The 15,227-nt window shown below is 43.6% G+C and overlaps 1 protein-coding gene and 1 long non-coding RNA gene across 2 annotated transcripts in view; both read right to left on the bottom strand.

Moving 5' to 3' along the window:
* The window catches only part of LOC122168567, a 78,317-nt gene extending 75,866 nt beyond the window's left edge, over positions 1-2,451 (bottom strand). The window contains exon 1 of the long non-coding RNA XR_006171287.1: positions 2,388-2,451. This is a non-coding gene — a long non-coding RNA (uncharacterized LOC122168567). The remainder of the gene's footprint in view (positions 1-2,387) is intronic.
* Positions 2,452-2,516: 65 nt separating this feature from the next.
* SMIM13 (small integral membrane protein 13) lies at positions 2,517-15,012 on the bottom strand. The gene is made up of 2 exons (XM_042808990.1): positions 14,883-15,012; positions 2,517-6,104 (listed from the first exon to the last, which is right to left on the bottom strand). Exons 1-2 carry the CDS (start codon positions 14,956-14,958, stop codon positions 5,911-5,913), a joined length of 270 nt encoding a protein of 89 aa, XP_042664924.1. The 5' UTR covers positions 14,959-15,012; the 3' UTR covers positions 2,517-5,910.
* Between the last annotated feature and the right edge of the window lie 215 nt (positions 15,013-15,227).

The following is a 15,227-nucleotide window of genomic DNA, read 5'->3' as shown; positions in this document are numbered from 1 at the left end:
AGGATTTAGGGCAGACCTGGTGGGCCAGCATTCCACCTCACAGCCCTGCAGTGAAACTGCGAGCAGTGGGAGAGATGCAACTGTGGGCTGTGTCTGAAGGGACCTGGATAGCAGACAGTTTGGTCCTACGATTAGGCCAGAAAATAAGAAAAAGAAAACCAAAAAACAGAACAAGATCATTCCTTCAAGCTGGTCTTCACAATGCAACACATTGCTCATAACCTTGAGAGGTAAAGAAGTGCTGCTTCTATTTGTGGTGAATGGTAAGAAAAGCGGATACCTCTGGGTACTTTGATATCTCCTCCTTCAAGGCAGATGATCCATTTTTAAGGTCACCTTCCTTGACAAAACCAAACACAGTGTTTGTCCTCTGCCACAAATAAAGCATGATCCTCCCTAGGCTTGGGGCTCTGCATGTGGCTCATGGCTTTTTTGGCACGAAGTATGCAACCAAATCAGAACGTCCACTCCCTCATCCTTCCCAGCCAAGAGGATTGCTAAAAGCAGGCACAGCAAATGAAAAGGAACACAACTACATTGGCCCCAATGGGCACACGCAATAGTTCTCCTGCAGTGTGACCACTAGAGCAAAGCTTGAAGGCCCATGCCATCTAGTGGTGAAAAGTTGGGCCCAGAGCTCCCTTTCCATCCAACTCTAAAAACAAAATCTGCCAGGCTTTTGAACAAGAACCCGTCCTGCAACCAATTCACCTGCCTGAGAAGCCCAGCCAGGGATGAGCTCTGATATCCACACTGCTACTGCAGCATTTAGGGGAAATACAAGTACACCCTGGAACCAGAGACAAGGAAAAGGAAAATTAAGTCTGCTCTCTGTATCTGAATCCTTTGGGAACTGTAAGAACAGATGTTGCAGTGAACGTCATCTCTAGTAATTAAACGCTGCAACTGTTAAATAAACCTAACAGCTATCAAACCACAGCTCCCTGATACAGGACATGTCCTCTCCTCCTTCTGTTCAAGGACACTGCCAGAGCCCTGGTGGCAGTATGCATAAGCCATGCTAGTAGAGAGGTACATCACAAGCAGCATAGATGGTCAGTGCTTTGACAACGACCCCAAAGCAAGATGATTGGTGTCATTCCCCTCTAGATAATAGGGTCTCTACACTAAGAGAAAGGAGTACTTGTGATCCATTTTCCACTTCAAAAGCAGAAGAGCCTTGTGAACAGAGATGGAAGAGAATAAAAGCTAAGACATCAAACACAACGTCCCCATTTCTAAAACAGACAAAACCAAAGCACAGACCCACTGGATGTTTGTCCTCCGAATGGTTTGAGTTCTACTGGTGAAAGAAAACCTTCAGATCCCTTATGTGGGGCTGTGCCTCATCCCCAGTCTGTGTGTACAGTCAGAACTGTCACATCTCAGGTGCAGTTTAACTGCATCTTAAACTTCATGCAGTTGTTAACATCCCAGATCTAAAATTTGTCAAGACCTCATCGCAGGGCCCCTTTATTTCATCTCTGCTTTCCTAGCTGTTGTTTAAAGCTTAAAGCTGTTGTTTAAAGAAGCTTGACTTTCTGCCATTTGCTCCATGATGCTGATTTTCCATCCACAGGTTCTTCTAACAATTCTTTTTGCCTACAGGGCAAGACTAGCACTGCTACTTGTCAATGGAAGCCCCAGACTAGATCTAAGCCCTTCTCTTCCTTTTCACAAACAGTCTACATACAGTCTGTCCATTCCACTCAAAAATTTTAATCATACTATGAAATCTATGATGAAATTTCGTTTTGTGATTAAAAATACCAGAGATAATATACTCACAACAAGGAGACTTTCAAGGCCAGGCTGGATCAGGCCCTGGGCAACCTAATGTTGCTGTGAATGTCCCAGTTCATTGCAGGAGAGTTGGACTAAGTGATCTTTAAAGGCCCATTCCAACTCTAAGGATTCTACAATTCTAACGTAAGAGCTTCTGATTCATGAGGAATAGACTAAAATACATGTCTTTAAGGATTAAAACACAGCATATTTATGCAACTCTTTTCTAGCCTAATTCTAGGGCAAAATGTTCATATGAAACCCAAACAAGATAAAGCACAGCCTGTTTTACAGAAACTACCTGTATTCATCGTATAGGATAAGAGCCACACAAAAATCTCAAGGACAGCACACCAGTACCTGTGGGGAAGGAGCACTACCAGCTAGCACAGCCTGCTGTGGAATTCAGGGCAGAGTTGCACAGCAGCAGCTTGATCCATCCTTCTGGAAAAGGCTACACCATGCTTTCTTGCAATCAGCATCCACTAAATCACCTGCTTGCTTTTCTGCAACCATCTGATACCAGTCATCAATCCCTGAACATTCCCACTTACATATAAGCATCTTCCAAACACACACACTCTAAAAAGATGCATACTAACCCGGTTTTCATCATGAAGTCACTGTAGGAGCCACACCAGTTGAAATCCAGCTTCTGACTAGTCTTCTTTTGTGGTGTTGCAGTCTAAAGAAAAACTGCTATTAAAAAAAAAGGCAGAAAGTCACTCTGATCAAGTACTTGTATCAAGTCTGGTTACTTTATTATTATTATTTTTTTTACTTTGCACAGTCAGTTAAAACAGTTAACATGATGAAAACAGATAACCACAGAAGCTTTAGGTACAGTATCTTAACACTGAAGAAGCAAATGACCACATAGAACCCTTTTTTATGCTGGTCATTTCCAAACAAGACAGGAGTACATACAGAGGTCTAGTTCAGTGTAAAACCTGATGTTAAGCAGCAAGTTGCCCACAAGTTGCTGGACAGTATATGGTGTTTACTGCAGATAGCTACAGCAGCAGTGCTAAGTGGATGAACTGCACAGAATTAACCTTATGAACAAACATCAGATCACCATGATAACAGCCATAGTGGCTCACTAACAGGTTTGAATTATGCAATTCAGTCAGAAGCAATTGTCTACATTCTTATGTTTTAACAATACTTTTCTTACTTTGTTCCACCAGTCCAAGCTGCATTTGTTCCAGCCTTCCTGACATTAACTGTTTAATTAACTGCCACATACAAGTAATCACTGCTTATTCAATAGTTACACAGCCCCTGCAACAAAAGTGATATGAATATATTTAAAATAATCAACCCGAAGTACATTCAATAGAACAGCTGCAACAATAAGGCAATGAACAGTTTCAAAAATAGATTTTACTAAACAAAAAGGCTCAAATACATAACCTGCTGCCTTCATAAGGTTTCGGACTTGAATGGTTCCATTCAAAGTTAAGTGCTTATTCACCAGTAACATTTTAGAAGTACACCAGTAAAAATATTGAAAGACATGAGTATATTGGACTGCCAGCAATCACAACCCAGGTCTTATCACAATGTGCTTTCACTCGCAGCTTCATTTTACAGGTTTGCATGAAGTGCCCTGCACAAAGATATTATTACAGACTCTCCAGAAAAAGAAAAAAAAACTGTGTGTTGACAGAAAATACCAGTATTACAAAAGCCTTCCTAACCTCATAATAGAAGCCCTTGGGCTGCTACTAATAAGATTGTGAATGTTATACACTAGGCAGATACCATTATTGGCAGCTATGTCACAGCAGCTTTAAAAAAATAGCATCAGATGTTTAAAAAAAAAAAAAAAAAAAGACTGAAAATAGCTTTTGGGAATGAAATGTACACTTACAAACCACAAAGGGATTTGTCTGGCTGGAGCAGATGAACCATCCAAAGATTCCACATCCATTTGTTTTCAACTACTATCTAATTGCATATTTAATCATTGTCAGCATTCAAACCTGCATGGATTTTCCTTCATTAACTTGTTCCAGAGTCTTGATTCTTATTCCCTTAGAGCTGCTCTGGCTAGCTATATTTATTGCTGTAACTTCACATTTCTTCACAGCTATGAGAAGCAGAGACCGAGTCAACTTACTTATCTCAGCTGAAGATACTCAAAGCATGAGCCTTTTGCCATCTTCACTGGACTTACATATAGGCAGAAGTGCAGTGGAGCGTTAACATTCCACATCAAGACCAAAAATAGAACTATCTCACTTGCAAGCCCACATAAGTAAAGCTCAAAGACAGAAATGGTAAACACTTTTCTTAAGAAAAGTGCTCCAGAACTTGGTTATCACTGCTGAGCTGAAAACCTCATTGTGTGAAGATAAACAGGTACAAGAATATAGTGACATTAAGTTGCACAGGGCAAACAACAGAAAGCAGCAGGAAAAAAGAGTCGGATTGCTTCTGTTCAGTTTGAACAGATGCAATTTTAGTCGTGAAGAAACATTATTAGGAATTCCCTTGTCAGTAGTGAGGACAGAGGAATAAGACTGTTGTATTTCTACATGTGTTTCAAGGATGTGAGTGTAGCACTGTCTAGTCATGCTTGAAAGTGTAATCCTGTAATACAAAGCATGCTTATATATACATGCTAGCAACTAAAACAACACCTTTTAGACTTCCAAGGAAGGTCCAGACTAATTCTGTGTGCTTTAATGCTGAAACACCCAAACCATTTGCAAAGTGAATGCTCTCATTAACTTTCATTCACAGACGACAAATTAAAACAAAGGCACCAGAGAAATAGTCTTTTGCCAAATAAAGGTGTACTTAATGAGAAAGATTAAATGTTGCTGCTTTTAGCTATGCAAGCAAACCAAACTTTGAAAGTTACATAGTTTAAACTCCTTAACAGCTCAAAGTACAATTTTGTTGTCCTGATAAACAGTAGTTTTTACACAGTGAAGCAATATCTAGTTTTGAGAGAGAAGTGAAGCCGTTAATGAAGCAGACATTTTGGTAGTTTTTCCCCCTCCACACACACAGAGAGGTGGGACCTCCATGTCCTCTTCCCAAAGATCTCATGCAGTCTTCAAGGTTGATGAAGAGAACCAAATCTCCAAATCCTGAAGTGCAATGTCAGAACCACTGTTGAACTCACTCTCAAAAAGGAGCAACAGCTCGTTACTGATAAACATCAGTAAGTCCTCCACCAAACATGAGGTACCAAATTCATTGCTGTAACACTACCAAAGCATTAAAGTGATATCTACTAAATTGGTCAGAATGCCTTAATTGGTTCCAGGGCAAGACTTACACCTGGTATCAGATACCTGATGTAAAAGTGTTCAAAAGAGAAACACTTCGTATCCCAAAGCCAAGGATGACACTACAGGTCGCTAATAAGTATATAATCTAGGCACCTTCTCCTTTCCAGCACAAGTTGGACTTCAAATAAAAGGTTCAGGAGGAACAAAGAAATCTATCAGAAATGTTCTACCTGTAACCCTTCTTGTGTCAAAACCAAGAAAACAGGTCTCCTGACCCAATTCCTTTTTTTAATGGAGATAGCCAAAACTTCTTAACTGTGTTAATCTAACATTGTTTTCTCATATTTCATTTACACAGATATAAGTAAAAAAATTTCACTTTAGAATACTTTCTAAAGCAGGATATTCTTTCAACCACTTTTCAAGTTATCACGTGTTCTCACGGTTGAAAAAATATATATATTCATATATACCTAAAGAAATAAAATTCAATTTCACTATATGTAGTTGCAGTGCTGTAAAGAAAAATAATTTAGAAACTGTTTCAAGTCTGAAATGTATATTATGTTCAGACAACTGCAGAGGCTAAGCCTATGGTCCAGGACCTGTTTTTCATCTGTGTGCAGGGACAAGAGCTACAGCAGCTGAGCATTTTTCTGAAGGAGATTTCTCTCCACCTCATTTCTTTCAGTATTCTTTGACTCGCTGCTGAAGCCCTCCCTGAACCCAAAGTAGTACGTATTGACAGCCCAGAACAAAGGTCCACGGGTATTAATATTACCTCTTACGTCAGTTTTTCAGTAAGAGCAAACCACTGAACAACACAGTGCAGAGGTGCTGAACCATTCATAGTTAGCCAGAAGTTCGAAGGACTATTTTAAGTTGTTTCTTCTGCAGGTGCCCTTCGCTGCCGAGCAGATTTCTGTCTACCTCTCTGTGGTGAGGGTGGAGTCTCCTGTTCAGCTTCTGTCTCCGAAGGCTCGTTGTCCCCTTGCTGGGAACCTGTATCGCCTATCAATTCTCTCAGGAACTTGAATTTAGACAAAAACAATTGCCAGACCACATACCAGCCTGCAGGAAACAAAGAAAGAAGGCACCGCTCAGTTACTTCGCACACACCGAGTCAGCTCTCAGCCAGAGCGTGTCAGAAACACAAGGAGGAAAAGAAAAAACAGAGAAAGATTGGCTGCCATCTTAATTACTCTCCATCCCAACAGTCCTTGCGTCCTGCCCCTCCACACACACACACGCACACGCACACACACACACACAGTCCTTCCTACAGTCCTATAAGCATCAATTCAGTTTGATCAGGTCTCTCATCCCATGATCGTGCCCTCATCCCAAAGCAAACGGTTAAGCTCCAGGTTAGGACCAGCCCTTAGGACCTGAACATATACTTAAACGCAATGCCACAGCAAACAGCAAGTAGGAAATTGCACCAGTGCATACACATAGGACTCAACTGTTAGGAGGAAGCGAACTTGCATGAACACATCTAAAATACAGATGCTAGATTCAATACACAGAATCATAGAATGGCCAGGGTTGGAAGGGACCTCAAGGATCATGAATCTCTAACCCCCACTGCCACAAGCAGGGCCACCAACCTCCCCATTTAATACCAGACCAGGCTGCCCAGGGCCCCATCCAACCTGGCCTTGAACACCTCCAAGAACAGGGCATCCACAGCCTCTCTCGGCAGCTGTTCCAGCACCTCACCACTCTCAGAGTAAAGAACTTCCCTTGTCATCCAAGCTAAATTTTCTCTCCTTCAATTTCAGACCATTTCCCCTTGTCCTGCTGTTATCTACCCTTTCAAAGAGTTGATTCCCCTCCTGTTCATAGGCAGATGTATTTATATCTTAATCTAACCCAGAACCTTCCTAATAAAGTCTCATTTATCTAAGTTCTTTGATAGAGATGCTCAAGTGTCACCACACTGAGAACTAATGCTAATCCCTTCCCCTTTAGCTAGCAAGTCAACTTTTCATAATCTAAACAACATAAATGTCCCTTAACTGCCCTCAAATGTCGCTTAACATGAACTGTCCCTTCACAGACAAGTGGGATAAGATTCAAGCTGTGATCCAAAAGTACACTATACATAAGCACAATTTGAAGTACCAGGAACCACTGATCTTTGAGCTGTAAATTAATACTTCATTTTCCTATCAGAAGGTTGGTCCGTTCAAGCTTATGCTATTGATCTACACAAACACAAGGTCTTCTGAGCGTGGACAAACAGCAACATACAAAGCAAAGGGATGCACTAACAGGTGGCACTTGTGTAACTACAGCACCCTGATTCCTCCTCTTCCTCTGCAGCCGGAGTCATTCCAACACGAACAGCCATTACTTTGGACAAAGCAAGATCCCACCCTTTCCCTCTGCCCCAGAATACTCACATCCTGCAGACTTCATTTCCTCAACTTCTCTCCTATTGGGGAGTTGCAAATCCTACACCAAGTACTTCCTTTTCCATTGACATCCAATCCTTTAAATTATTTCTGACTCAACCAAATCTGATATCTGACAAATGCATGAAAAACCCCTGCACCTAGAAGCAGCAAATGGCTGGTCTGGTGCCTTTGTGTCACATCGAGGGGTAAAAATTGAAATAGTTTGTTTGAAAACCATTTTCACTGAGATGTATTTCAGGTCTCTTGGATCCACAGCGCTCTGTAAATTCTGAAGAATCAATGCATTTTCTCATAGCTCTGGAACTCATTAAGAAGGAATCAAATCCCCAAAAGCCACACTTATTTCCAGACCACACAGAAAACAAAACAAACTACTACAAATGACCACAAGAAACAAGAAAGTGAGACCTAAGCAGAATATTACAAACCATCACAAGTGTGTCTGACTCCACAACTTGCTGACAGATCTGGGATGCTACAATTACAAGTGAATGAAAAGCATGATGCCCTATCAAGTCTATTTGAGCCTACGGCAGTGGTGAAACTCTCAGCCACAAACTGCCCACTTCAAAAAAATCCTATCTAAGATACCTGCAAGGTGAATTGATGTCAAACAGATGCATTACTGCCAGAGAACAAAACGGGGGAACAAAGCAGAAATACTCAGGAGCTTTCAAAAATGATGCTGTAGGACACTGTACAGAAACATGACCTGAGTATAGTCGGTGTAAATAAATACACCAGTAAGGAAGGCATTTAACTTTGGCAGGTTAAAGTGCATTATATGCTTCCTTTATCACTGCAAACAAGCCATTTAAAATGCAGAATTACAACTCAGAAGAAAAGAAGCACTGATGGTAAGTATTCTTTCTTCAGGCTCTTTACAACAGCAGCATTTCCCCCCCATGTTTGGTTTCAGACAGGTCACAGCATCTGAAACCCAAAGCACCAAGTATCACAAACAGACTGCAGAGCTCGCTACTTTAGGATAGAGTCAGGACACTGCAGACAACCGGCCAGCACAACTGGTTGTAGCCAACAACCAAACAGACCAGCAGGAAGAGACAAGTGAACTGAACCTGGATGCCACACACTGAAAAGAAAGGGACAAGAGGCTTCTCCACTGACTGCAGGAAGGACAGCTGGGCTTGGAAAAGAATGGCTGGGACTGGAAGGGACCTTTAATATCACATCTTTAAGTTCCAACCCCCCGCCACAGGCAGGGACACCTCTCACTAGACCAGATTGCTAAATAAGTTCAGTTTACCATCTCCACCATGTTAGGAGGAAGTTTTTCCACTCACAGGATGGTGAGGCACTGGAACAGGTTGCCCAAGGAGGCTGTGGATGCCCCATCCCTGCAGGCATTCAAGGCCAGGCTGGATGTGGCTCTGGGCAGCCTGGTCTGCTGGTTGGTGACCCCGCACACAGCAGGGGGTTGAAACTCTATGATCATTGTGGTCCTCTTCAACCCAGGCCATTCTATGATTATATGTCTCCATCCACTGTTGCTTCTCCATCTTCTTTTCTGAACTTTCCAACATTACACTCCATGAAGGCATGGCCCTCCCCCCAAAACAACCTACTGCCTCCACAAAGACTCACAAGATCTCCTAGACGAGGAGGTATAAGGTAATCGAAGCAGAAAGATTCCTTTCTTTCACTTGTTCTCGTTGCAGTACCAGCTTGCACGGAAAGTTTAAAAGAAAAAATTACATCCAAAAGAAAAACACAGTTAAAGCTGCCCATTCAGCTGCGACACCCTGCTGCCTGGGAGGTACTGAACACAGCACACCAGAAACTTCTTAGACATAAAGAGACTCCCTAAGAACTGAAGACTGGAAGCAGATTCAAAGTACCAAATTACTTCCACATCTGATGACAATGCATTGATTCTTCAGTCTCTTAAGCACGCAGCAGAATCGTAACACCAGACATCGTTCCACACTTAGTAAATTACATGATGTATTTTTAAAAAAAGAAATGAAAAAGCTGACATAAGACAAGTGGCTGACACTGCAGTTTGCACATACAACACTGCTGGTCTGTTTGGGCAGGCCGCTTCAAGAAGCCCAAGTGATTTAACTACATCACAAAATACTTGATCACAATCAGTCCTCCAGGACAACCGTACATCACCGCAATGCAAAGCCAGGGCTCCAACTCTTGGTACAGCCCATATCTGAATCCAGAGAGCCTGGACACCCTGCCAACAGCCGGTACTTTGCATTCAGGCAAAACAGCAGCTCCCAGCCTCTGCCAAGTTTTAAGCAGGGAGCAGCTGTCTCGCTCTGAATGCCACAGCTGGATGCTGCCCAAAGACATTTAAGCCACGTTTGGCACTATGCCCTCAGCACATCAACCCCTCCTGTAAATCATGATGCAATGTGTTCTGTTAGCAAAGTTGGGACTGCTAGTCAAAACCTCCGTCCCCAGCTCCCAAGTATGCATCTATGTGGTATAACCATGTGAACAGATCTTATGATTTGACCAATAAAGCCACCTTTCCTGTGTTTCCCACAATGACTCCTAGTTTGTTGGAGAAAGGCGAGAAGCAATGTGATCTAAATATTGAGCTACTCTCCCCAGGAGGTGAGGAGCACTGGCCTCAGACCCATTGATTTCATGCACCTTACGCGGGCCTGTAAGCAGAAGTTCGAAGGGAAAGGGATGTCGTTATTGGAGTGTATTCCCATCTTCCTGATTCAAACAGAAGAGATGCCTAAGATCAGAACAGGAGTAATACTAATTGGGAAAAACAAAAAAAAAAAATAGAAAAAAAGGTAGTGAGGCACTGGCACAGATTGCCCAGAGAGGTGGGGGTGTCCCATCCCTGAGACATTCAAGGTGAGGCTGCACAGGGCTCTGAGCACCTGACTGAGCTGTAGATGTCCCTGTTCATTGCAGGGAGTTGGACCAGGTGATCTTTAAAGGTCTCTTCCAACTCCGATGATTCTATGATTCTAGCAAGTGATATGGAGCACTGCTGAGCAGTAACCTCTGCTTTCTCAGACAAAATACAGCTCGCTGAGAAGGCAAGAAAGGTGATGTGGTAACAGCGCATGAGTTTAGAGGTCTGGCTTCTATTTCTGCCTTCACTATCAACTTCCTGAGCAGTCTTGCAAAATAGTTTTACCTCTGTCCCCGCTGATTTAAAAATAGGATACTACTATTCCAGCAGCAAAGGCTAATTTAGGGCTGTGCTGTTATCAGGCTGAGTGAGCCCTGCATTCAAATACATAAACGTCCATGACAGAAAAACTTAACATCCATGAAGAGAAAGTGCACAGTTCTAGATGCTGACACGACATTTAGGAAAGCAGAGTTCTGCTTCATGCTCTGTGTTTAATATCCTCTGTGACACAGCCAAGTTGCTAATTCTGTGCCTTTTAAAAAGATGCACTGCCCCAGAGCACTCAGCTATGAAGCTGATTAGATTGAAGGCATGCACTGCTCAGAGCACTCACAGCAGACGCCAGCTGATCTAGTGCTTGGTCCACCCAGCTCCTTAAGCCCTCTCCTGCTTAGTTTAGCATCCTCTAACACACTTCTGCTGACCGATAGCCAGGAAACATGCTCTGGCCCCATTTCCACTCTCAACAGGTTGAAAACTCAGCTTGAAATAAAAAGATGCCTTCTCTCTATTGCTAGCCTAATCAGGCACGGCTCTGCTCATCTTTTGAGATTGACTCATTTCACATCGTCACAAAACTGTCCAGACAAAAGCACTGAACTTACTGAGGCAGAATTTAAGACTGATGTTTTTCCACTTGCAACCAAGTTGCACTCCTGTACCTGCAATTTGAGTCACACAACCTTTGTTTTAAGGTCATCTGCATCTCTTCAACACCACCCCTCTGGTCTCGCTCCCCAGACCAGACCAGCACACCTGTCTGTTGCACTGAAGGCATGTGTGTGCTTTCACCTGGCCCCACGTGTTAATGTTAATCCGTTGGGAAAACAAACACACAGTAAGCAGTACTGGAATTCACCTCGGCTGGTCTTCTGTTTCACCCCATCTCCTTCCCTCTGCATGAACTCCTAGCAGCTGCAGAGGAGCAAGGAAAGCACTGAACTGATGAGACCATGAGAGAAACCAGAGCAAAGCAGTCTGACAGGATGGCAATCAAGTAGAAGCAATTTACCTTTGGCCCACTTTCAGAAGAGCGTCTGAAAAACAGCTATGGTTATAGTCTCTGAATGGTTTCTGTGTCAAATGTGCTCAGTTTACAAATTCCACTCGCTGCAAGCCCTCACTGCTTCCTTAGCAAGTTGAGATCCACATGGAAAATGGCAAATGCAAGCATCCAGAAGCGTTAAATAGAAGAAATCGAGTCTCTTATTCAAAGTATTTCTGGAGACAAAAGCCTAATTCAGGCATAAACATTTGCTTTTCACGTGGCTGATGAACTGATCCTAATAACTTCCAATATATTGTGCACTGAATTTTTACCTTCAGAAAACTTTGGAACTCGATGGGATGTGTGCTGTGAAAGCTTCAATAGTGGGAAGGATTTCACGTTTGTGATCCGTAACAAATTCACACCATCGTGGGACATCTCCTGGATGCTTCCGTCCATTGCTCTCTGCAAGCATTCACACCTCAAGTCCTTCTATATAGGCCACTCAGAACCCAAGTGACAGCTCTTCAGTCTCTTGAACCTGTAAGCCCTTTTCTGAGACTGTGAAATACCTCTCATCAGATGGCTATAAAACATTCTTATCAGCTTAAGTTTACTCAAGCTTATATCCAACCACTGTGGTGTCAGGTTTGTCAACTAATTTTATGCCTCACTGGCTGGCATGCACTCATATCCTGTCACACAGAGCACTCATCTCCTCAGGAGACCAGCAGGCTGTAAAAAACAGAGATCTATAGCTAAGAATGCAATAAGAAACCACCTATCACAGCCACAATTAGCTTGAAGGTAGCTTATATTCCAGTTATTCTAACAGCAGCCTTGACACAACCTCTGCTCAAATATTTCCCATTAATGGTCTTGCCACAAAAACTAGAAGCATCCCACTACTAATTAGTAAATGCAGTGTAACACTGTCGGGAAAAAAAGCATCAGCAGCACAGCATGAATTGCTACCTAACCCCACCTAGTCACTTCTAACAGGGCAACAGTCAAAGTGCACCACCCCCAAACCATTAAAAGCTTTCTGTGCTTAGTATCTTTAACATCTAGGTGTGTTTTGGCAGCCTCTGCAAGAAGCTCTGATATCGTAACACTGACAGTATGGCTTAGATAAGTTGATAAACCTCTTTTCTATGAGCTTCCAAAGGTGAAAGTTTTGGCCTCCAAAATACTCTTTGTTAACAAGCTTGCCATTTTCCCCTTGCGTAAAAGAATTGTTTTTCCTTAGTTAAGCCCGTTGGCTGATCATTTAACATAATGCACTCCAGTTCCTCAGTAATAAAGCAACTGAACAACTGCTGCTCGATCACCTTTTACACACTCCTTGGTTTTATTACTGTCATCCTCCCCCAGCCATGTATTTACCAGGCTAGACAGGTCTAACCTACTTAGAATCTCCTTCATGCAGAAATCATTACATGGCTCTCACAACTCCATAAGAAAACTCCTGTTTTTTTTCCTTTAAATAGTGAAACAGACTGGTGGAGACATAAGCACACGATAGATCCCTGTAGCAGTATAACAGCACTTCCTATTTTACACTGAACATCTAACACTGGATTTCCCTACTTTCTTTCTACAAAGAATCAGCATATTTCAGAGGAATGCTTGCAGTGACAAATTAATCCCCTGCTAATCCTTTCTTCAGGATAGTAACTGTTCTGTTTGAACCTGCTATATTAATTATCCCACATAATTTATGGATGCAAGTACTGCACGCTTAGGTTCAAGCGCTGTTCCAAAAGAAATGCCTCCTATTTTATGATGTTGACCCCTGACATCAGAGGCAGACGGTGGTGGTGTGGCAGCAGTGGTTTAACCTTCACACCACGGAAGTGCAGATGAAGCAAAGGTGCATCATTGTATTCCTCCATGCAGAGGAAACATGGCACCCATGACACTCATCAACGCTAGCTGAACACACCTAGAGACTGAACAGTGGATGTGAGCACAGTGAGGTGGTGGGTGATGAGTTTCAGCACTGCCAACAGTGATGTGAAAGACAAGTCACATTCCAGATTTCCACGTAGATCTTTGTGAGTGCAGCACGCAGGCTCTTGTTCATGACTGGTGAAAACACACAGCTAATGGTGGTGTCCACATTAGAAAACAGTGGTTTGTAGCTAAGAATTTGCTCCATCAAATAGCGTTATTGTTCTCTTTGTTTATGTTGTAGCTCCCATGGAAATAAATAAGAGGCATTACTTTTAGAGTGCCATAGATATTAACACTGCATTCCTCCTATCATTTCATTATCCAGTCTCTTGATATTGCAAAATCTTTCCACAGTACTTCACAGCTTTGAGTACAACCAACTTTTTTAAGCATCAGGTGTCAGCAGTCTTCATTTGCCTCACTCTGTTTTCAAAAATCACTTACAAATCCACCAGCAGTCACTTTTTTAATCTCAGGAATGCTTCATATTGAAGCATAGTTGGGTTCAGTGTTGGTGGCCTTCATTTTTACTTCTTTTTGAATTCCATGTTCAACACATTGATCACATCACCTCCACACTACATCAATGCTTCCTTCCAACAACTCCAAAAGACCTGTAAAAGTTGTCCCTGCCATTTAAATAACCTTTTTCTCTACATCTAGAAAGTACACGTTCCAGAAAGTCCTCTTTTCCTCTTTGTTTATTTTCTATAAGTGGAACCAAGCATTGCTCTCAGCCTATACCAGCCAAGACAGAATCACAGAATGGTTAAGGTTGGAAAAGACTGCTGAGATCATTAAGTTCAACTGCCAACCCACCCCACCATGCCCACTAACCATACCCCGCAGTGCCACATCCACACAGCTTTTGACCACCTCCAGGTGACTCCACCACCTCCCTGGGCAATCTGCTTCAGAACCTCATTGCTCTCTCCGAGAAGAAATCTTCCTTAATATCCAATCTGAACAACTTCTGCTGCATTGTGCATCGCCACCGGTCTGACCACCAGTTATCTGGGGGAAGAGGGCACACCTTGCCACAACGCCCTTTCAGCGGTAGAGAGCAGTAAGGTCTCCCCTGAGCCTCTTCTTCTCCAAGCTAAACAATCTCAATTCCCTCAGCAGCTCTCCATCAGACCCTTTCATCCCCTCACGCAACGGTACAGAGATGAGCCAGGAGAGCTGAGAACACAGCAGACAGGCCGCAGAAACACAGAGCTGGCAAAAGTCCCCCCCCAGCTCATCGATATTTTCCCACCGAACCACGTCCCTCCGTACAACACCGACACATTTCTTCAACGCCTCCGACCACGCCGCACAGAGATGCCGGCCCCGTTTTGGGCACTCACCGCACAGCATGAAGAGCAGCACGCAGGCCAGGGTTGCCACGATCACCAGCAGGGTCAGCCCGATGCTCTGCCACATGCTGCCGGGCCCTTCCCCACCGCCACGAGCGGGGCCCGACTCCCGACGCCGGCGGCTCGGCGGCCCGCTCGCCCCTCACGCAGGGCCCGACCCGGACCGGCGGCGCCGCTGGGCACGGACAAAAGCCCGAAGGATACGGGCCGAAGGCAGCTCCTGACACGGCCGCCCGCCGCCCCGGAGGAAGAACCGGCAGAGCCCAGCGCCAGCCGAGCCGGCGGCGGGGCGGGCTTTGGAGCGCGGCGTGGTGACGCGCGCGGAGCGCGGAGCAT

The sequence above is a fragment of the Centrocercus urophasianus genome, unplaced genomic scaffold, assembly GCF_019232065.1.
Source record: "Centrocercus urophasianus isolate 14NV4802_14NV808 unplaced genomic scaffold, USGS_Curo_1.0 seq_11, whole genome shotgun sequence".
NCBI lineage: Eukaryota > Metazoa > Chordata > Aves > Galliformes > Phasianidae > Centrocercus > Centrocercus urophasianus.
Note: the sequence above shows the minus strand (reverse complement) of the source record. Positions and strands in the feature narration are given on the sequence as shown.